This window comes from Mytilus californianus, unplaced genomic scaffold (assembly GCF_021869535.1).
Source record: "Mytilus californianus isolate M0D057914Y unplaced genomic scaffold, xbMytCali1.0.p SCAF_6, whole genome shotgun sequence".
In the NCBI taxonomy this organism is placed as follows: Eukaryota; Metazoa; Mollusca; class Bivalvia; order Mytilida; family Mytilidae; genus Mytilus; species Mytilus californianus.
Genome location: NW_026262712.1, coordinates 101725029 through 101749515, shown reverse-complemented (window position 1 = coordinate 101749515; position 24487 = coordinate 101725029). Strand labels below are relative to the sequence as shown.

General features: G+C 31.4%; 1 protein-coding gene across 3 annotated transcripts in view; it reads right to left on the bottom strand.

Annotated features, from left to right (window-relative positions):
• The window catches only part of LOC127706757 (transforming growth factor-beta receptor-associated protein 1-like), a 78191-nt gene that overhangs the window by 21466 nt on the left and 32238 nt on the right, over positions 1–24487 (bottom strand). For all 3 annotated transcript variants that reach the window (XM_052211419.1, XM_052211421.1, XM_052211420.1), the window contains 4 exons: positions 23755–23866; positions 22174–22334; positions 21435–21507; positions 19525–19715 (listed from right to left, as the gene is read on the bottom strand). In XM_052211419.1, the coding sequence (XP_052067379.1) occupies positions 19525–19715; positions 21435–21507; positions 22174–22334; positions 23755–23866 (537 nt within the window). The remainder of the gene's footprint in view (positions 1–19524; positions 19716–21434; positions 21508–22173; positions 22335–23754; positions 23867–24487) is intronic.

The following is a 24487-nucleotide window of genomic DNA, read 5'->3' as shown; positions in this document are numbered from 1 at the left end:
CACATCAGTCTGATTCAGTCACCAGTAAAACACAGGTAAAAGAAAGAGTTTTACAGACAGCATACATGTCAAACAATAGTATAGAGGTTATAATTATCTGTTCATTAGACCTGTATACATAAGAATGACTGAATAGACAACTGATATATATATTTTATTAACAATTACATCTATTCTGTAAAGACTGCACAAGAAGAAAGTTAAGACCTTCCAATTACAAGTTTTTAACAAAATGACAATATGTCTACATCATGTTGGTGTTTCGTACTGGTGTTACCTAAAACAGCAAAATAAGCAAAGAGAAAAATTATATCTTGTATCAATGTGGAAAACCAATGGAAGTTCCACGCCACATAGACAGGTATACATGGCAAACATCTGTTTAAATGAAAACCGGAAATCTATGTAAGTACTATATTAGATAGACAACCAGGATGTGGGACCTTACACAGAAAATCATAGGCAATGATTACCATCCCTACATATATATGTACAAGTAAAGATGATGAAAGACCAGAAACTGATAAATATGACAACAATCGGATATAATCATTAAATTAAACAAATATGAGATTAAAGGTGAACCAAGAGGTCCAAATGTTATCTTCAAGATCCTGAATCAATCATGGAAGAAAAAGGAGACATCTGAATCATAGTATAAGGCAATTTACAGTGCAGTAACATTTGACACTCTGATATATCTTAGAATCTGGAACAGATTTAGGCAGGGGCAAGGGCGCAGGATCTGGACCTAAGAATTGACATGACTATCAATTAAACAATGGCTCATCTGATGTAATATATTGATGAGGAACAATGTTTCAAAATTGGGGACTGTACTTTAAATAGCTATAGGATACAACAAACTCAGACACAAGTCCTTGTGTTATATCCTGTACATACAGATGAGATGAGGTTTATTGTATAATACCACCTTAATTCTGTTTATCTATCAATTCAGGAAATAATTGGGGTGAATTTTAAGTCAACAGGACAACAACAATGTGTGTTGTTACAATTAATAAGTAACTGTTATAAAGCATCATCATGTCATGTGACACAAAGTCTTTTACACCAAGATGTCATTAAATGTAATTGAATATCCTGCATTTAAGATATAATTGCTGAAAGACCCTCCTCCTAAATTATTGAAATCTATCCTTTTGCATTAAAAAGAATATATTTATGTAAATTAGATACATCCAATTGTCCGTCTAACACCCTGACATGTGTGTCTAACACCCTGACATGTGTGTATCTAATACTGAAAAGTAACCTGTAGTTCATTTAGAATATTATAGAAAACAAAGGATATGGGGTATCCATCCATGACACAAAATCAGTACAAAAGAAAAGGAATTACTGCTGTTCTTTGTCTCAAAGGTCACAGTGAGGCCTTCAACATGGAGCAAAAACTCTCATCACTGCAAGGTGGGTCTCATTGGGGTCTAAGCGTGACACGGGATTGCCGATTTTTTGCAAGCGTGACACGTGAAAGTCAAATTATTGTGCCGTGAAAATGGGAAATGAAGTCTAGCGGGATACGGGAAATTACAAAAATATGAGAATTGCTTACGTACATAGTGTAAGTGGGATACGAGAATCTGACAAAACAGTAAGCGGGATCCGGGATCAGAACCCCCCAATGAGACCCCCTGCAAGTTTAAGACACTCCCTAACACTTGTTTGAGGTGCTAGGGGCCTCATAATAGGACTGTATTTAAATATCTAAGAAACATTAAAACATATTTCTCCAAATGTTTTCATGAGTAAACTAACACTCAAAAGTAAAAAAAAAATTGAGACAGCAGCTTAACTGCTCGTCTAAGTCTGTTAACTAAAGGTAAACGCAAGTCATAAGATAAAAAGACATGAAACAGCAACGCCATTCTACAGTACTCATTTACTAAAATGAATACCTGGTCTTGCAGTCATAAAAATTTGGAGTATGATAATTGTACTATGAATCAGAATTCAACCAATCAAAATGCTGGATTTGGTGTTTCAAGAACAAATTTTGTACTCTAAGTACTAAGTAAAGTTTTATGACTGAGGGCCCAGGACTAAATTGAAAGAATTTAAAATGTTGCTTTCAAGTGACAGCTGTTTTATAATGTTGGTGATTTTCCCCTTTCAGTCCTTGTGTGTAAAAACAATGTTAATATATATCACATTATTGGTTGCACTGGGGATTTTGTTTTAAACAGTTACAGGAAAAGATTGGTCAACATCGTTCACTGTTTTCTTTTAAAAGAATTCACATAAAACTTTACAACAAACAATGATTTTACAATCATACCATTATAATATCCCATGTGTTACATCTTATTTAACCATTATATCCTAATAAAATATGTAATCATTTCTTAATTCCATAGGATCAGAAGAAAATGTACAATCATGATAATAAATTGCTACCTCGTCCAGTTGTAGGGAAAATATCCTTTTTGCTTGTTTTTAAGTTTTGTTGTAATGAAGAAAATTGTCAAATGACATATAAATCATTTGGAATACTGTAAAGTTAATTATTTAAGGTGGTGCATGCTAATTATGACTTATTTAGGTGGTTTAATAGCCAAATGAAAACCACAAAAATCTTATGCAGAAACATGAATACTGTTACTTTATTTATTACATTTTATCCTACTTTGGTGTGACAACACGAAAACTGGTGGAAAAACAAGTAATTTAAAGTTTTACTAATTAAATGATTGATTACTTGTCAATGATTTTACATAAGATCATGATCAATAATAAACATATATTTGTTAAACCCTTAAGGTTTGATATACAAAGCCAAGAGTGGGTGGTCAAATGGACATGAACATTAGAATTTGTTTTGAAAGAAAATTCAACTGTGAAAAAATGTTAAATAGATGCTAATTTATAGTCAGTAAGTTTTCAAAGTACATAAATTTACTACTTTTTATAATAAAGTACATCTTCAGGTATGAAACTGTATTGCATAAATCCCTTTAATATTAATACATGTTGGAATATTTTGTTCATCATTTTATTTGTTGAAATTAAAGATATGAAATATTATTCAAATGCAACACTCCAAACTACCAAGTATCATAGCCTCCATCAGAACCCACTGCTTTCAAACTACCAAACCACCACCTTATGTACAGTATATGAGCCAAAACATTATTCCCAAACTACTTCAAAATATTCATGTTCAGTACTTTAGGGAAACATAATAGCTTCCACTTAGTGTATAACTTAACCTTTGAACTTTCCCTATGTAATTTATCCCTGAACTGTAAAGAAAGGGTCATCTATGACATTTTCAGTTATATAATACATGTACAATGTATGTCTTTTTCAGTTTTTAAGCACATATGTGTCATTTTTAGTTTTTAAGTAGGGGGAAATAACAAATTCAAATACTTTATGAAATACACATTTCAAATTATTTTGATAGGGACAAATGATGAAACAACAAAATAGTATATTCTCCAACCAAGAAAACATTGATACCAACAAAAATAAATGTGTTTACCCTATTACAAGGTTCCTATTCTCTTTGCAACAAAACCTTTCAGGATTTTCCCAAAATTTCCCCAGGACATATATCAAGGATTGCCCCAGAGGATATAAATCAAAAGTTACAAGGCATTTGGACAAGTCAGCCACAGTTCAGAAACTATTTTGCATTAGAGAGTATTGTGGGGATCAGATTTGAAAATAATTTAAATATAAGAACACATATATAGACCTGTTAATTTCTATGTCATTTGGTCTCTTGTGGAGAGTTGTCTCATTGGCAATCAATTCTATACACAACTACAAATTCATGGGGCTGTCCCAAATTTAGAAAATACTAATATAATGTTTTTAAGGATGTAGTTACATGAAATTAAAAAATCTAGAATTTAAAATTGATACTATATGTCAGAAGAGCATTAGTTAAGGAACAAAATAAGCTAAAAATATTGATAGGTTATGGAATTCCTTTTTGAGATATCTGATTTTTTTAAAATGGCGGGAAAAGGCTGACTCAAGACTTTTACCTTATATTTAGCATTGTCATTATTTGGGTTTCAAATCATAAGAAACAAAATCTAGAATCTGCTTAAATTTTGGTAATGACCTTTTTATGAGCTATTGAAGTCTTCTATGAAAAGAAAAGTGGGTGATATGGGGCAAAATATTTACCCTGTATCTTAGGAAAAAACCCAAGGAATTCAAATATCTAACAAAAATTCCTAAACCTGACCTGACTGCATCCTTAAATAGTTTAGTTTTAATCCTCTAGATGGTCATGTGACTTTGTGTCTACCAACTTTACATTTACTAGATCTTTAGTGGCTGATTAGCTTACAGTGTGAAATAAAATTATAAAAAAAATACCCCACTATAATATTTTGCAATATTTATATTTGCTCTCTCTTTTTCATATGTTTGCAAAATATTTTGATTTCCTACAGTAAACTTTTTGTAACAGGCCGATAAGTAATAAATTTTAACATGAAACCTCTTTACGAAGTCTACTACTAGTATCTTTTTCTTTGATGCATAAAGTTTTTATTGATATTTCAAAACATTTTAACTAGTGTGATAAGAAACTTAAAAATACACTAAAATGTGTTTTAAATATAATACCTACTTTAAGGTAAATAAGAATCAATCCTACCTATTTTATATGGTCAACTATGAATAAAAATAACCCTATGAGAGTGTAGAATTACCATTTGAAATATTAAATACTCCTATATAATATGTTTTAAACATGCAAACAATATTGAAAGAAAAGAAAAATTCTGTTTAAAACTAAAACAACTTAAAATAAAAACTTAAAATATCTACCACTGCACTATACAGAATTTTTACAATTTGACAAATTTGAAATAGTTTACAGGCCTTTCATACTTTTTTCTATTAAAAGCTTAATAGATAGATTGCAATTGGATTATATTTACATTACAAAATATACAAATTGTTGCCATTTAAGAAACAACATTGAAATATTGAGTTAATAATGTAGAATTTATCAACAAGATGGAAAGAAAAAATGAATGAAGAATAAGATTAGAAGTACATTGCTGCTGCAGGATTATCATATAAGTAACAAATAGTAATCTGTGTTTTTAAATTGATGGACCAAATTACCAATTACTTTGGAACTATACGAACATTTTTAAATATCTTCTGGATGAGAAACATCAAAGTGATATGATTGATTAATTGTTTGTGTTTAGTACCACTGTCAGCACACTTTGCTACCGTATATCGTGGCAGTCAGTTTTTATTGCTGGAGGAAGCCAGAGTACCTGGTGAGAACCACAAACCTTAGGAAATAAATGTATATGAAAATGAACCCTGTCTTGTACAAGTCTGATAGGCTAGGCCGGAGTTTTAATGTGTTAGCTTTCATGGTAACAGTCTCCATTCAATCTAGACACTTTCTTTTGGTATCAAGAACAGCCTGTAACATCTCCAAATGCTGTATGCTTAACATAGAAACAAAATATACAATTTATAAAGTCTTTGGTTGGACAAAGTTCAGCAAGGCATTAAATCTATGAGATCATCATTGCTTACTCCAGGCAAGTGGATGCTATGAAGACATTTGGCAGACAATAGGTCCAGAAAATAGTCTTTGCTCATGGCCAATTTTGACGTGCTAGTGTGCTAGACCTACAGTTTTAAACAGATTGATAATAAGTTTCCTGTAAGACAATTTTTATTTACCATGGACTATAATCAGCTGGACCTAGTCACCTGTTTATTGTTGAAACTATATATTGCCCTTAAGATATCTTTTGGTTATTTTTATCATTGGGTTGCTGTCTCATTGTTTTCATTCAAATAACTCCTTTAAAACTCCCTGAAGAAAATATACCTTCCTCTGGATGTATCTGTCTGTTGCATTTGAAACAAACTTTAAACTGTTGCCATATTGACATGTACCCAGTGCATTTTCATTATATACATTCATATACAAATACTTAACAATAATGCAGTGCTATAAAGGAGAATGTCAACGTATAAAATATTTGAGGTTTATCTAGTTAAATTCTTTAGAGTAATTCTATAGGTCATACTCTTTACCAATTTATCATTTCATTCTTTATGATCTAGTGAAGAATTTAAACCTAAAATCGATAGCTGAACTGATCCCAATATAAAAATTTAAGGTTGACACCCAACTATTGATTAATCATCACGATTGTATTGATATGTATCACATTGTATCTACCAAGCCCTTGGGTAATGATTGGCTAACAATTGATATATTTCCCAAAATGTTTTTCTTCTTTTCATAACTGAAAATTTGTGGTTTGTAAACCTATCTGGAGTGGCTTTCTTGTAGATTAATTAATGTGTATTCAAAGGGGAATTATTGTAAACCAAGTAATTTTCTCTAAGGCAATTTATTTTTGTGATTTCCGTAATAATAAAGTTAAGAAAATCTAAATTTACACAAATATGGTAAATTTTGATCTGCCATTATAATATAACTATATTAGCGTACATAAACAAATAAGAAAATTGTGAAAATAAAAATTAAATAGTTGAGAAGTCTGAGGAAGAAAGAGCTAAGCACAAAAAAATATCTACAAAAATAAGTTTTCTTACAGTATATTTTTCATAATGCAGCATTGATATAGCAAATAACTAACGTATTCAAGAAATATTCTATTTACACATATATGATTAAACATTTAATAATAATAACTCTAATTTTGATAAATCTAAATACATTTTGTAGCTGGAAATTAGTTATCATCAATAAGTGGAACACAATACTCCTAATTAAAAAAAAATTAACAATCATTACTATTTTACATTTCAAGTTTATTAGTGACACAATCCTCTGGTGGTGGTTAATGAAAATACCAAGTATCTTATAGTTACTGCATGGACACAACAGAGTGATTTCTAAATACCCCCACCCCCAAACCACCAAACTTTGTTTGCTGGAGGTATTAATATGACTAATAGTGCTTGCTGCAGTTTTTCCTATCTACCATATTGGCAAGGATGACCTACATAACATATGCATGTTTTGCAAGAGCTAAACACAGACTTAAGTCATCTATATCAGAGTTCTCGAAAAGTGTTGACCACCAAAATTTTGCAAGGATCGACACAATTTTTGTATTTTTCAATAGAAATAATAGCAAGGACCACCAGATTTTCTTCAAGGACCACCAGAAAGGGAAAAAGATTTCGAGAACTCTTGTCTATACATCATATCACAGAATGGATTTACAATACAAACATGTATATAGTTATAGGTTTTCCTGAATAGGTCCAAACTTTAAAAAGTTAAATAAATAACATTTATCTGTTCATTCTAACAGTTATTACTATGTACTTAATCATCCCAGTCTATACTGACTGACTTAAATTGTAAATCTTTACAACAATAGGTGTAACATGCTGTCAAATTTCACTCATGATACCAAGTTTTAATGCAACCTGTAGAATGATTCTGTCCAGTCTTTATTAACAAGCATCATGTAAATATTTCACATTTTTTAAAGTTTAAAATTCAGAACCATAAATTCATTTCCTAAATATTATGATTCTTGAAATTGTTGTCAAAAATAGTATTGTAATAAATATTAACATTTTTTATTTTTATTTTTTCAATGCTACATGTTTGTATTGTTTTCTGTTTATTGTTTTGTTATTTGTATGTTTTTCATTAGTAACAATCCTAGCTATTGTTTGGATTTTAAACCAATAAAATTCTTCTCTGACAATGCATTGTAGTTATGTTTTTCAAAGAGGAGAATTGCAAATTTGCTATTTGTTTCCCGTAAAAGGATCTACCTTTTTCATTGCATGATTAATAAGAACAGATTTTTTTTTAAAGTCAAGCAATTTATAACATTTAGTACAATTCTTTAGTTATAAGATTGTAACTTTTATCCTATTTTATATTTTGCTTGTTAAGATCCCAATAATCTGATAAAGTGGTAAAATCTTTTTATTTACCGCTTGATAGAATATACAAAACTATATATGAAATGAAGCACTGGGGAAAAATATTGTGGCCTTTATGAGAAGGTATTTAAAAAACAGAGATTCATTTTTTAATGGCTGCATTCATATAATCAAGTTAACAGATCCCTTTTTTTCCCCAGTGCTTTATATATATATATTATTTCAGCAACTTCTGTTTTAATGGCTCTCAATATATAGATTTGCAACTCATCGATATAGCTCTAGCCTTTTTAGCTATCTACAAAGTCATGTATGTTCCTGCATAAATTACACATTAATTATCTCGGTCAAGTTACGGTTTAATAAAACGTACCTGATTGACCATTATAGAAATGATAAACCACTTACTATATACACAAATATATCTTATTATTGTAACTTGATGATATTAGGAGTATTTATGGTTTAATACAGAGCTATTACCAGAACGAGAGCTAATATTACTGATATGGTTTCCTTTTACAAATACTGACACTATCACACTGAACCTTGAGGACAAATTTACTAAGGGATTTTTTATTGGGTCTTCCTTATAGGTTTAAAAGATCACATTTGACCTTGTTGACATATAATTGTAACTTTATGTCTTACAGTCAGTACCTCAACAGGAAAACAAGTTAACCAGTAGTTCATTTCAGTTTCAGAAGGAGAATGGGCGTAGAAAATGGGCAACAGTTTTAAATGTGACTTGAAAACTAAGATGTGCTTGGCCATCAAATTCTATGTTTATGAATTTTGTAATGCTAGTCATATGCAAACTAAGAAGCTTTCTATGAATTTCCAGTTTCTGATTTAAAATCTGCTTTCTGGTTATAAATATTATACAACTGTGGTGATACCTCAGAATATCAGCTAACTTCTACAAACTGAAACTAATTGATACAAACTTTGATAACAATGACATTGAATCATATGACTAGCTTGTATAAATTGTTGTTGTAATTCAGTCCTGATGAACTCTTTTTACTTCTCATAAAATACCTGTAAATATTTAACTGCAATAGTTTATAGTCTATTTAAATTCTTTGGGAAAGTTAAATCTTAAGGATAAATATGCCCAAGGATAAATTGCTCCAGGAAGAGGTCACACCATGCCCTGGACAAAATAATCAATAATCACAAAAGTCAAATAAAAAACTAAATCTGACAGAAAAACATGTTGAATTTACGATAAAGTGTACTGTAAAATTATTTCAGTGCAATTCAATGAAATGTTTTAAAGTTTATAGTTTACCAAAGATTGATTGATAATGTTATAAAAGTTTTTACAGCGCATGACTTCTTGAAAGCCAACAAATTTGAGTAGAATGGGATTTTTTTCTTTAATAAAAGTAAATTTCAGTGATACCAAATACTACAGATATATCATATTCTTTTTGTTTGGAAACAGAAATAGATTAGTCTGCAAGATACAAATAAGCAGCAAACAATGGTCGTTGTTAGATTTACAAACGCAAGACATAAATAAGTAGCCATTGGTCATTGTTTGCCTTACAAACAGTGGCAAATATTTTATGCATATTCAGGATGATATGCAGCAACTTAGACATGGACAACTTAAAATAATAATGTCAATCATTCAAATGTTTAGGGTGCAAGGGTCACAACTCAGTCAAAGTAAGTGAAGTATAATGATTCAATAAATATTGTTTAGAAGTCCTCAGTTCTAGAATGCTGACAACAAAATATAGATATTGTTTTAAACAAATTGGATTTTCGCGATAGCTAATTAACCTGAACCAAATGTTCAAGTGCTGAAACAACAGATTAAAATGGAGAACCTAAGGGGAATCAGAACTATGCCAAATCAAGATGATCTTGAATTTCATTTATTTGTTTGATTGATTGGTGTTCAACACCACTTTCAGCACTATTGTTCTATTTTATGGTGGTCAGTTTTTATCGGTGGAGGAAGCCAGAGTGCCCAGTCAGAACCATCAACCTTCAGTAGGAAAACTTACAATCCTAGTCAATTAAGATTGAAGTCAAACTCACAACCTCAGTGTTGACAGGTTAGTGATACAGTAGTTTGACTACTTAGACCACTCAGCCACCAATGCCTCTTCCTTGATTTCAAAATAAGTTTCTAAACCTGGACATCAATAGAGAGACACTATTCATTAAAATATTCATCTGGTTCAACAAAATTGTTTAATAGTGTCACACAAATTTATCATACAAAATATATTTGAGCAATATCTGCCTGCAGAACAGATAAAGGTTTGTACAACTAGATCTTTTTTTGACATTTTCTAGGTCATAGAATTGTAACACAGTGCAACTTCATTTATATATCATCTCTATACATTCATATTCATATAAAAAGTAATTTGATAAAGTAATAATATTGACAAGTGCCATTAAATTTTCCATGTGAATAAATTCAGTCAAATGTAGGTCAAACAGAATGAAACTCAATATGTAGATATCATAATAATAAGCTCAACATCAGCAAGTATGATTTAAAAAGAATGTGAAAACTGTTGTACTAAAGGAGGACATGATAATGAATAAAGGAAAGTCAGTTTTCTGTAGACACTAACTTAAGGACCTAACACAAACTCTATTGTATAACTCTTCATAATACAAGTACAAACGTATAAAAATCAGATCAACACAGCAAAATGAAGTGAGGGAAAATTCCATTTTCATTATTTTCTAAGTGGAACATCTGTCAATAGTAGATGAACTACAACAAAACACAAATTTGATGTAACTCATTTCTACACAACTTAATGCTGAAAAGTTAACTTAATAACTGCCATAAAAAGTGTGAAAATGTGCATTCTTTTGCAGAATTTATCAAAGTTCAAGGATAAAAGTTAAAAAAAAAAAAAAAAATTGCAACAAAAAAAAAGTGAATTCTGTCTAAAACTTTTATCACTACAAAAATACAAACAAAAAAAAAACTCAATCTCTACAGGCCCAGCAATTCAAAAACTGTTAAATTTTGGAAGGAAAGACTGACATACAGAGGACAAAGTGTTTGCACTTGTCACTATATTCACTCAAAAGAATTATTCTCATCAGTATTTGAGCAGTTTTCAAACACAAGTAAGAGCCTTTACTAAATCATTAACTTTTCATAAAAGACACAAAACTATTTAAATGTGTGCAGATGTTTAGGCTTTAATGATTTATGTTTGGTCAAATACATACATCAATGACCATCATCCAAAATGAAAGACATGCATTAAAAATTAATTTTAGGCTAGTGTTGGTTAAATATATACAGGTATGAATATCATCCAAAATATAGGACATACAAACGTTTGAAAAATAATCCTGTTGTTATTGTGAAAATATATCCTTAACTGTCTGTATCAAATACCTGAATAAAACTGATGTCAAGTAAAACACAATTAACAAGGAAGTAGAATGCAAAATCTAAAATACAACTGACAAAGAGTAAAACAGCCTGTCAAAACACAATACTTAACTGTACTTATTGTTATGTAATACAAAATCTTTATGTTATATATATTTACATATGTATTCAAAAGTAAAGGCTTGTGCAAGTGCTTTTCTGTAATAATTCTAAATCGATGAAATCAAATCAGTAAAATCTTTATACATATTTGAGATTAGATTTGGGCTTAACTTAAGCTTAGTTGTTAAGAATTCCTTATCTATTCTACTTCTTGATTTCAGGAATGTATAAAAATTTCATTCCCTCTCCTTTCAAATTTTAATGGTACATTTAACTTTCTGAAATATTCATCACATTCATTATGTACCTGTCCTAAGTCAGGAGCATGTAGTTAAGTGGTTGCCTTTGGTTCATGTACTGACACATTCATCACATTCATTATGCACCTGTCCTATGTCAGGAGCATGTAGTTCAGTGGTTGTCTTTGGTTCATGTCCTGACACATTCATCACATTCATTATGTACCTGTCCTAAGTCAGGAGCATGTAGTTCAGTGGTTGCCTTTGGTTCATGTCCTGACAGGTTCATCACATTCATTATGTACCTGTCCTAAGTCAGGACCATGTAGTTAAGTGGTTACCTTTGGTTCATGTCCTGACACATTCATCACATTCATTATGTACCTGTCCTCAGTCAGGAGCATGTAGTTCAGTGGTTGCCTTTGTTTCATGTCCTGACACATTCATTACATTCATTATGAACCTGTCCTAAGTCAGGAGCATGTAGTTCAGTGGTTGCCTTTGGTTCATGTCCTGACAGGTTCATCACATTCATTATGTACCTGTCCTAAGTCAGGACCATGTAGTTAAGTGGTTACCTTTGGTTCATGTCCTGACACATTCATCACATTCATTATGTACCTGTCCTAAGTCAGGAGCATGTAGTTCAGTGGTTGCCTTTGGTTCATGTCCTGACAGGTTCATCACATTCATTATGTACCTGTCCTAAGTCAGGACCATGTAGTTAAGTGGTTACCTTTGGTTCATGTCCTGACACATTCATCACATTCATTATGTACCTGTCCTCAGTCAGGAGCATGTAGTTCAGTGGTTGCCTTTGGTTCATGTACTGACACATTCATTACATTCATTATGAAACTGTCCTAAGTCAGGAGCATGTAGTTCAGTGGTTGTCTTTGGTTCATGTCCTGACACATTCATCACATTCATTATGTACCTGCCCTAAGTCAGGAGCATGTAGTTCAGTGGTTACCTTTGTTTCATGTCCTGACACATTCATTACATTCATTATGAACCTGTCCTAAGTCAGGAGCATGTAGTTAAGTGGTTGTCTTTGGTTCATGTCCTGACACATTCATCACATTCATTATGTACCTGTCCTAAGTCAGGAGCATGTAGTTCAGTGGTTGTCTTTGGTTCATGTCCTGACACATTCATCACATTCATTATGAACCTGACCTAAGTCAGGAGCATGTAGTTCAGTGGTTGCCTTTGGTTCATGTCCTGACAGGTTCATCACATTCATTATGTACCTGTCCTAAGTCAGGACCATGTAGTTAAGTGGTTGTCTTTGGTTCATGTCCTGACACATTCATCACATTCATTATGTACCTGTCCTAAGTCAGGAGCATGTAGTAAAGTGGTTGCCTTTGGTTCATGTCCTGACACATTGAACACTTGTCTTTTGTTAGAGACTACAAGTATTAGACCGTTGGTGATTTAGAGCTTGACATCTATATAGACACTTGTCTTTTGTTAGAGACTACAAGTATTAGACCTTTGGTGGTTTAGAGCTTGACATCTGTATAGACACTTGTCTTTTGTTAGAGACTGCAAGTATTAGACCTTTTGTGATTTAGAGCTTGACATCTGTTTAGCTCTAAATCACAAAAGGTCTAATACTTGTAGTCTCTAACAAAAGACAAGTGTCTATATAGATGTCAAGCTCTAATTCACCAAAGGTCTAATACTTGTAGTCTCTAACAAAAGACAAGTGTCTATATAGATGTCAAGCTCTAAATAACCAAAGGTCTTATACTTGTAGTCTCTAACAAAAGACAAGTGTCTATATAGATGTCAAGCTCTACATCACCCAAGGTCTAATAGTTGTAGTCTCTTACAAAAGACAAGTGTCTATATGGATGTCAAGCTCTTAATCACAAAAGGTCTAATACTTGTAGTCTCTAACAAAAGACAAGTGTCTATATAGATGTCAAGCTCTAATTTACCAAAGGTCTAATACTTGTAGTCTCTAACAAAAGACAAGTGTCTATATAGATGTCAAGCTCTAAATCACCAAAGTTCTAATACTTGTAGTCTCTAACAAAAGACAGTTGTCTATATAGATGTCAAGGTCTAATTCACCAAAGGTCTAATACTTGTAGTCTCTAACAAAAGACAAGTGTCTATATAGATGTCAAGCTCTAAATCACCAAAGGTCTAATACTTGTAGTCTCTAACAAAAGACAAGTGTCTATATAGATGTCAAGCTCTAAATCACCAAAGGTCTAATACTTGTAGTCTCTAACAAAAGACAAGTGTCTATATAGATGTCAAGCTCTAAATCACAAAAGGTCTAAGCGAGAAGAAAATATATTTAACAAAGTCTATCAGATATCTACCATTAACAGCAAAAGTCCTACAGGACAAAACATTTATGTAAGACTAAAGACAACTGACAGCAAGAAAAGGAACATGGACAAATGGTGGGGTGGAACTAGTTGTTTGTGAAAGTGTACAAAATATTGTATTCCAATCTGATTATGATGTTTCCTTGTAATTTTCAACTCAAAATATATCTTTCTATGGATGACTAAAATTTCATATCTCTCTTATATTTCAATGCAAGTGGGAAAAAAATACGTGAAATATTTTTAAGCATAAAATATTTCAAAAGAAAGCCTGTGATACTTCTACAGAAATTTAAGCTTATATAAATGTACTTTCATCACCAATGAATGCTTCAATTTATCAAAGATTTTTTCTTGATGAGTGCCAAGTACAATTATATTATGGTTAAGATTATAATTAGGAAAGAAAACTCTGTAAAATGGTAGTTAAGATAATAACTTTTATGAATCAAAGTCAAATTTGAGAAATAGGTTATTTGTAACATCTAGCAATCCTAATTGCTTCTCATCAGGCTTATTAGGGCAGCAATACGACAGATGAAAGAGAACAAAAAACAGGTTTGATACTTTGATGTTGAACACCGATTCAGGTGAATTGTCATTACAGGTAAATAACCAAGTAATGAGTGTCTACATTTAGGTATCCAGGTTAATTGAACATAAAACTAACAAGGTATGAAAACTCTATGAATAATTTAGTGTATCTTAGATTGAATGAGAAAAGCATGACATCCTTGGCCTGAATAAAAGAGTTACTAAAATAGAACAATAAGATCTGGTCAAAGGGAGATTATTCAGAACAAGATTGGAAACTTGTCTCACATTTGCAACACTATAATATTCATCATGTTAGTTGGTCAAAGGGAGATTACTCAGAACAACACTGGAAACTTGTAGATTGAAATAAACAATTAATTTCCCCATAGGCGACAATGATAGCCTTTTTCGAGATACAGACTTTAGAAAGTTGATTTTTTCAGCGAAACCTTGCCAGAATTAAAGAAAAGTTATTAGGATAGTTTTTTTTGGTCCAAAAAATATAGGTTCGCGTTGCTTTTCTTGGCGTAATTTGTACTTATCTCTCATGCCTATGAATTTTGCACTTAAAAATACGTGTCTCATCCTAGCGTTGAAAAGACTTCTCAGTTCCGTTAGGGCTAAAGAAAATAATTTATTTGACCTTTGGTATAATGCAGAGTGCAGGAAGTCTCTAATAATAAAAAATAACGGGCACACATATCGACCAATCAGGATTAGCTATACTTTTAATTCTGAATACCATGTTATGCTCATAAAATGGCTGCGCCCATAAAATCTAATGGTGTATTGTAACCTGTATCACATTTGCAGCACTATAATATTCATCATGTTAGTTGGTCAAAGGGAGATTACTCAGAACAACACTGGAAACTTGTATCACATTTGCAGCACTATAATATTCATCATGTTAGTGGAGGTGACATTATTTAAACTCTTTATTTGGCAATAAAATCTGTGTGATAAATTAAGTGAAATGATTGTGTCTATATCCATGTTCTGACTGGCATACCTACTTGAAGATTTATCTGTACACAAAATCATCTTTAATGGGCGCTTGGGTGGTTATCAGTTTAATCAAGGTGCTTATGAGCACTGAAGGGTAAAAACTGCTTTCATTTTGCAAAATTAAACATTGAATTGTAATGGAACACATTTAGTGAATATTTGAATTGGATTTATCTTCCTCTGTCTATAATTGTAGTTGAACTTAATTTATACACCATGCACAACTTATCAAATTAATAATAAAACATTTTTCTTGACAATATATAAATAAGGAGAACTATCCACTAGAATCTAATGGACATGGATTTAAGCAACAACTGGTCACTGTACAGCCTAAGTATGGTTATACACATCCATATCAATGTTTCGTAACTTGAATATCTGAGAGTATATCATTAATCAATTGCGGACATGGGTATGAATATGATCTAAAGAATGTTCACCTCAATGCACTATCTTGTTTGAACTTTCACAAGTAGAAATGTGGCTTGGAAGATATAGTTAGCAAGCCAGTAGCAAAAGGGTTTTGATTGCATTTCATGCATTAACTTATTTGAACTGATGTATAGTCAATCATTAATGAAATACTGTTTCTCAAATTAGGTATATTTTCATCTATTCCAAGTAAGACAGCTCCTACTGCTAATAGAAATTGTGTAAGTCAATCATCTAAGAAGCTTTACCATCTGTTCATTTTCTTGTTCTGGTTTTCAGATGGAAGAGTGACAAAAAAAAATACACCATTCAGTTCAGTCGTATTGGACAAATGCATGACGAAATAAATTGGGACAGTGTCCATGGGACACAGATGATGCCCACGCTTGCATATAATGTTATAAAGGAACATAACTCAAGAACTGTAAAAGTGACGCTTCCCAAATTTGTACTTGATCTGAGTTTTGTGGTAATAAGCATTGTTTATAAGTTTCATAACATTTAGTTGAGGAAAACTCAAGTTAGAGAACAGAAACGAATATTTAAGCAATTTTTCCATTTGTAAAATTTGTAAAGGGGCATAACTCTAGAACGGTAAAAGTGACGCCACCAAAATTCAAATTTGAACTGTGTTTTGTGGTAATAAGCATTGTGGATAAGTTTCATAACATTTGGTTGAGGCAAACTCAAGTTAGAGAACGGAAACAATTATTTCAGCAATTTTTCCATTTGTGAAGGGGCATAACTCTAGAACGGTAGAAGTGACGCCACCAAAATTCAAATTTGATCTGTGTTTTGTGGTAATAAGCATTGTGGATAAGTTTCATAACATTTGGTTGAGGCAAACTCAAATTAGAGAGCAGGAAACGAAAAATTCAGCAATTTGTCCATTTGTAAAGGGCATATATCTAGAACAGTAAAAGTGACGACACCAAAATTTAAACTTGATTTGTGTTTTGTGGTAATAAGCATTGTGTATAAGTTTCATAACATTTGGTTGAGGCAAATTAAGTTAGAGAACGGAAACAAAAAATTCAGCAATTTTTTCCTTTGTAAAGGGGCATAACACTAGAACGGTAAAAGTGATGACACCAATATCCACACATGATCTGTGTTTTGTGGTAATAGGCATTGTGTATAAGTTTCATAACATTTGGTTGAGGCAAACTAAAGTTAGAGAACGGATTTTCGGATGTACGTACATATGGACAGACATACAAACGGGCAAGGGTAAAACTTAATCCCCACTCTGCTACGGCGGGGGCATAAAAATTTCAAGTTCATTTTACATATTAAATAAATGGGGAATGTGTCCATGAGACACAGATGATGCCCCCGCTTGCATATAATGTTATAAAGGGACATAACTCAAGAAAGGTAAAAGTGACGCTACCCAAATTTGTATTTGACGTGAGTTTTGTGGTAATAAGCATTGCACATAAGTTTCATAACATTTGGTTGAGGCAAACTAAAGTTAGCGAACGGAAACAAATCAAAGCATTGTTGATGTTGTGATCCAGCCATATTCATAGCTAGTCTGATATTCTTTCAGACTCTACTGTTTTCAAATTTTTTTTTCTCTTTTCATTTCCAATCTTACCGTAAAATTTCTATGTCCAAAGGTAGGGAATTTTGCAATACTGATGCAAATATTGATATATATATTGATATTTCAATTTTAGACTCTTGTCAGATTTTTTTTTTTTTTATAAATATTTGCAATTTAATGGTATTGACAAGAATGGAAAGGGAAATCGTCAAACAAGTAATATATTTGCTTATATGCCATTAATTATAATTGGCTTAAAATTTCCAGAAAGAGGCCTTGGAAATGCACTTTCTCAACAACAAAAATAAAAAAAAATAATAACTATTTTTTATCTGAATTGGTGTTCATTCTTTATTAAGAAAAAATACATTTCCTGTATTCAAATTTAAATGTACAATAATAAAATATTGAATCTTGAATCTACAATTACCTAATGCTGAGATATTTCCATTTACTGTTAAATATCAATATAATGGGATATAAATGTAGAACAAACAAATAAATTTTATTGCAGAAAATGCTCAGGTAAGAGTTGTGCAATTTTATTTATTGTTTCAACCAAATTTCTGATAATTGTAACTAATTAATTAGAACTTGATTATTGACTTATGTCAGATGATAATGACACTGATTTTACAAGTGAAATAAAATTTGCTTGCATTTTTTAAACATATTTTTTTCATTTTTTGTCTTTTCTTTGAAAAAAAAACACATATGATTAATCATTTAGCTAGCTAGCAAAATTAACAGAATATTTTAATGTAGTGTAGATCAAAATAAATAATACATTTGTAGGTTTACTATTGAGGTCAAGAATGTGTGTATTCAGTTAGGTGTGTAATAAATTTTGTCTATTTAATTATGTAACAGGTCATGAGATATTAACTGTGGTGAATTCAAACTGGGGTTGTTTCCAATTAATATTTACACCTTTGAGTGTAATTATTTGAAAATCATGACAGTTGATAATCATACTGACTCTTAAATTGCCTATGGAAAGAATTGGAGTTAATACCATTTCAAAAAAGTGTTGGAATCAACTTAGATATATTAATACATACTTGACCCAAATTTCATTGAACAATAACTTACACAACCATAAGATACTAATAAAATACTTTCAAAATTCTTATCAACTGATTCAATTGATGTACAAATACTTTTTCAAATTAATTCATAAATAGTAAATCATTATAAATTTGGATTTACAAAGGAACTATATGCAAGTGTATATCTAAAATAAACCGGTTGTTTAACCAATCTTTTTTCAATTTAAGGTCAAATAACATGTCAAAAGTTGGCAGTTGATGATTAAAATGATGTAGAAAGTTTCTGCAAGTCATTAAAACACATAATAAGTTTCATGATATGTCTTCAACTTAGTATTCTGCACCATCTCCAAAACCAGAGTGATCGCATAGATCCAGCATTGCTGAATAAAAAATTCAGCAATTGTTCCATTTGTAAAGGGGCATAACTCTAGAATGGTAAAAGTGACGCTACCAAAATTTTAACTTGATCTGTGTTTTGTGGTAAATAGCATTGTGTATAAGTTTCATAACATTTGGTTGAGGCAAACTAAAGTTAGAGAACAGAAATGAAAAATTCAGCAATTTTTCTATTTGTAAAGGGGCATAACTCTAGAACGGAAAAAGTGACGCTACAAAATTCAAACTTGGTCTGTAATTTGTGGTCATAAGCATCGTGTATAAGTTTCATAACATTTGGTTGTGGCAACCTAAAGTTAGAGAACGGAAACCAGTTTTTGGGACCTACGTATGGATATACAGACGGACATGGGTAAAACATAATGCCCCCTCCGCTACAGTTGGGGCATAAAAAATTTAAAGTATCAGCAAACAGAAAGTTGGTGTCTGACAGATCTGAAAAGTGCTCACATGTTACTAATAGTGTGAGATACATGCACATACATAAATAAAGTGCATAGCAACTAAATCTCGCTAACAACCAAGGCTGTTTATCCTCCAACTATATACATAATTTTTAACCTACCTGTCATCATTCATAGTAACAAACTCCTTCTGAATTTCTATTATATTTTGTTTCACTTGTAAATTCTCTCCCCTTGACATCATTCTTTCTATTCGAGTAGTCCGACTATTGTTCATACTTTTCCGTATTGCACGATTTAAAAATTGAGAAACTAAACTAACAGACCAGTTCTCTGGCAAGGATTGTAAAACCTACAAATACATAAATAAATTTACAATCTTTTCTCCAAAATCTCTATTAAATCAAACCTGCACTTTAAAGATTACATAATTTCCATTATGGGTATTTGTTTCTCTCTGGCACAAAAATCACTCATGCAAAATTTAAACCAAAACGTTGTCCATAGGACACCATGCCCTACTAGCCCTAGCACGTTTCAGTTGTCAGTTAACCATGAAATCAGGGTCAGAACCGTAATTTGGCACATTGTCAGTTAACCATGAAATCAGGGTCAGAACCGTAATTTGGCATATTGTCAGTTAACAATGAAATCAGGGTCAGAACCGTAATTTGGCATACAATCTAAAAAGTTAACATCATAATGACAATGTGTACTAAGGATGTTCGCTACTCTGTTTCAAAATAACAAGCATTTGAAAAGACTGTTATGAATTGAGAGTATATACGTAAAGGAACTAAAAAAACAGAAAAAAATGAAGGGTATGTGTGCTTGTTTTTAGGGATATAAGCCATTGAAAATTTGGCGGGAAGTGATTCTCTCTAGATTTTTCATACATTTGACATTGGCACCTTTTTTCTTTCAAAAACTATGAAAAAATAACAAGAATTTTATAAGATTTTCAAATATGGCTTTTAAACTATATGTAATAAAATTAAGAAAAGAAAAGTAGGGGTTAGTGGGCATTTTTTTTTAATGGCACTAGGAGGATAAAACCAGAGGATTCGGAATATCTGGCAAACATTCAAAAACAAGAGGAGCGAACATCCTTAAGTTCTAGTCACCACAACTTCATGGTAAACTACCTGAACAAGATATTTTAACCTGAGAATGTACTGATTTTGCACTTTAGATATAACAGTCATGTATTTGAAGCTTAAATTAAATGAAGCTGGCCTCAATTAAAATGTAGGTTTAACTGTTGCAAGTTGAGTTTACCTAGTGATGCATATCTCATTTTTATCAAATAGTAAATAGAACTCTTACATAGGTCAAGTTTCAATTACAATATGGTTATCTCTATTCTAATGTAAAATAAACAAACCAGCCCATTTTATTCATTGTTTAGGTGTAACATTTCCATTAAAATGAAAATTTTGTACAAAGATAGCAAGTAAACTTTATGTCATAGGAATGCTTCTAAAGTTATATGCTAATAAAAGAACAGGCATTTTTTGGCTTCTTTTACACTTCAAATTGTAATAAAGTTTGAGAAAAAATGATTATTATTAAAGAAATCGAATATCAATACATTCTGGAATTCAATATGTCTGTTTCCCTTAGTTCCAGACAGGCATATTGAGAATTTTACATGGGTCATCATTCAATAACAACCATTGATACAAAATGACTGCATTCAAACATCACATTTCCATGTCAAGTAAACAGTAAATTAGGTCAAAAACTTAATTTTGCATATAATTTCAAAACTTCACATCATAATGAACATCTGTTGTATGTTTCAAGTTCATGTATTCACAACTTCAAGGTAAGCTACAATAACCCAAAAACTAACCTGATATGGGACTGATGATAAAAGGATGAAAAGACAAACAGACAAAATGATGGAGAAACCTACAGACCATGAAACATAATTCTGTAGGCGTGTCAAAATGACATCAGAAATCAATTTATTCCAAACCTACACTTTTCTTACATTCATGTATTTTATTTGAGTGCTTTAAAACTCCACATGGAATTTATGAAAATTGTTAATAAATTATAAACTTACTTTGACAGTATCAAACTCAGCTACATTACTGTTAAGTAAGTCTACAGCTGGTTTGACTAAAGAATCTTTTTGTCTGAAACATAATCATTCAAAAATTGAAATGTATTATTTTGGCATTGCAACAACATTTATCAATATAAGATCAAAGCAATTTAAATTTGAATACTTTACAATTATCAAAGAGAGGTGAAAGATATCACAGGGACATTCAAACTCACAAGTCAAAAATAAACGCCATGGCTAAAAAAGAAAAAAGGAAAAGACAAATAACAGTACACAAAACACAACATAGCAAACCAAAGACTGATCTCAGATGCTCTGGAAGGGTAAGCAGATCCACATTATTAAAGCATCTGAAGGTTTGTTATTTGGTAGATTTATGATACTTTTTGATTTTTGAAATCAAGGGGCCAACAAAGTGACCTTATCTTATCTATTCCATTGCTAAGATTGAGATGAAACATTTCAGGAAAACTAAACTACATTGCATTAAATTCATTTGGTCTCAGGTGGATCGTTGTCTCATTTGCAATCATACCCCATCTTTTTTTTTTTTTACATTAGTTTTGAATTTTTTAATATCAGTAATGTTGATATCAATTAACAATATACTTGGATGTCTTCAGTTATTGGGTTGCTGTCATTGATGTCTTTCCCCATTCATCATTCTGCCCATTCTATAAGTTGTATAGAAGAATATGCAGTAAATATTTTCTTCCTTGAACTATAAACTACTTACTCATTGGAAGGATCTAAGTATACACTAAGTAGTATGTGAAATAATCGTTTACGAAAAGAAGAATCTTTGCCATGAGAGTTGACTAGACAATAATTTTCAGCAGCACCAAAGTCTTTTAATTTATGTACAAGTATTCTTAAGGCTTTGTCATGTTCTTCTAACTGAAAATGAAAACAAAACAATATAATTTTCATTAAGTATGAATAAGGGGAGATGTATGACATACACATTAATGAAACACTTATCCAACAATTCAATAACACCAAAAAAGATATGTCTTTTTAGGTCAGCATATAGTCTTGTTTAAAAACCAAATTTTGACAAAATAGTTGTAATGAACTGAACAGAATAAACATCTAAACAATTGTAGACAACAATGTAGTTTTGTGCTAAGTACATATTCTATTCTATACATCAATGTATGTGAAAATAGCTTCAAAATCCTAGTTGGAAATTTTAGCTGGAAATAGCAGTCATATTCGGGCATTACTGAACCTTTTCTTTTATGGTAATGCAACATTTCTGACTGGCCGGGACATAAAGATTTACCCTTATCCTATGCCTGATAAAGTTATATATCCAATATAATTAAAGACATGTTAGATATATATCATCAAGACAGCCACCCAACAACACCATAAAACGAAAAACATTTGGCTGACAGTTATTTCTAAGAAATTAACTATGGCACATAAATATTTCATTACTACACAAATATAGGCTGGGTAAAACATGGTTTATTCATTAGTTTATATTGGGCTTTGAACTAACTTTCAATAACAGCAAGTACTCTTAGATCGATAATTGGTGTCTTTTGTATGTTTTATTAATTGTTTTCATGTTAAGTAACTGTTCTAATGTTCTGCTGTTACAACACTTGTCCCAAGTTAGGGGAGAGTTGAGGGCTCATAAACATGCAAAACCCTGCAACATTACTTATGTGCTGGCAACAAGCCAAGAGCGTGAGACTGTTTTCGCAAGAAATCTTACAAAAAAAAATACTTGAAAGTCATGAACATTTCATCATAACTTACAATAAATTTTAGTTCTTAGAATTTTTGTGAAAAGAGCCCCTGGATCCCAGTAGTTGTTGTTTGCTGTCTGTCATAATTGTTTTTGTTTAATGTTATTAACATAAGTAATTCCTTAGTTTTCTCTGATGTATCGTGTCACCTTCTGTTTTCAAGAAACTTTTATGGCTTACTATACAGCATTGGTTTTGCTAATGATGAAGGCATTACAATTACCTGTAATTGTGTACATCCTTGTCCTTTGGTCTTTAGGTAGATAGTTGGTTCATTGGCATGCATATTTCATATAGCATCTCCTTCTACATTTTAAATTCAACATTTATCAACAAATTTATGAGTCACCTTGATTTATTTTTGTGTTTATGGTCATTTCTCAGAAACCTATGGCAATTTATCAATAATATTTCATTATAACGTTTCTTTTATTCAGTAAACTACACTTCTGTTACAAATTTGTACAAATGTACCAGGACCCCCTAAATCCGATATGCCCTCCCCAACTTCATTAGATGAGAGGATAAACAACTGGAATTTGATGATGGTTAATTACCTTTCCATACAGTATTGCACATTCTGCATGCATTTCTGTTTCTTTAGCTTTACCCAGTATCAGTTGTATTCGGTACAGATTAGACATCTGTAATATGTAACGTAATTTCGATCTGAAAACATAAACATTTCAAATGAGCAGTCAATATTACATGCAAATGTTTATAATATACAAAGTCATAACACACAGTTCCTAAAAATGTAAAAATTTACTTTTTTATGATAAAATCTCCCTACTTGTAAGTTTGCATTGAAGTTTATATAATAAATATACATGAAGAATTTATATTACCTGAGAATAATAAATCCTGTAAAACGCAACTTCAAACTTATTTAAATATATCTAATACAAAAAAATAAAAGTGCTACAATTAATGTAATGCTTGTTTGGATAAAAACAGCTGTTCAATAGGTATTGTATCAAGAAAAAAATTGTAAAAAGTAAATTCAATAGGTCAAGGAATTATATTACGTGGTGGTTTCCTTTCATAAATAAAGAAATTGAGCCTTTCCATGTTAAGATTATCATATAATATCATTGAACTTGATAATTCAAGCTTATAAATAAGAGAGGGGTACATTCTTTTCAATTTGTACACAAGAAAACCCAAAGAAAAGGAATAACACTTTTATTGTTGCTCTTCGTCTTAAAGTAAAAGTAAGGCTTTCAGCACAGCTTCTACCTCACTGCAAGTTCTGCCTCTAGCAATGGTATTAGCAGAAAATTTTGCTAG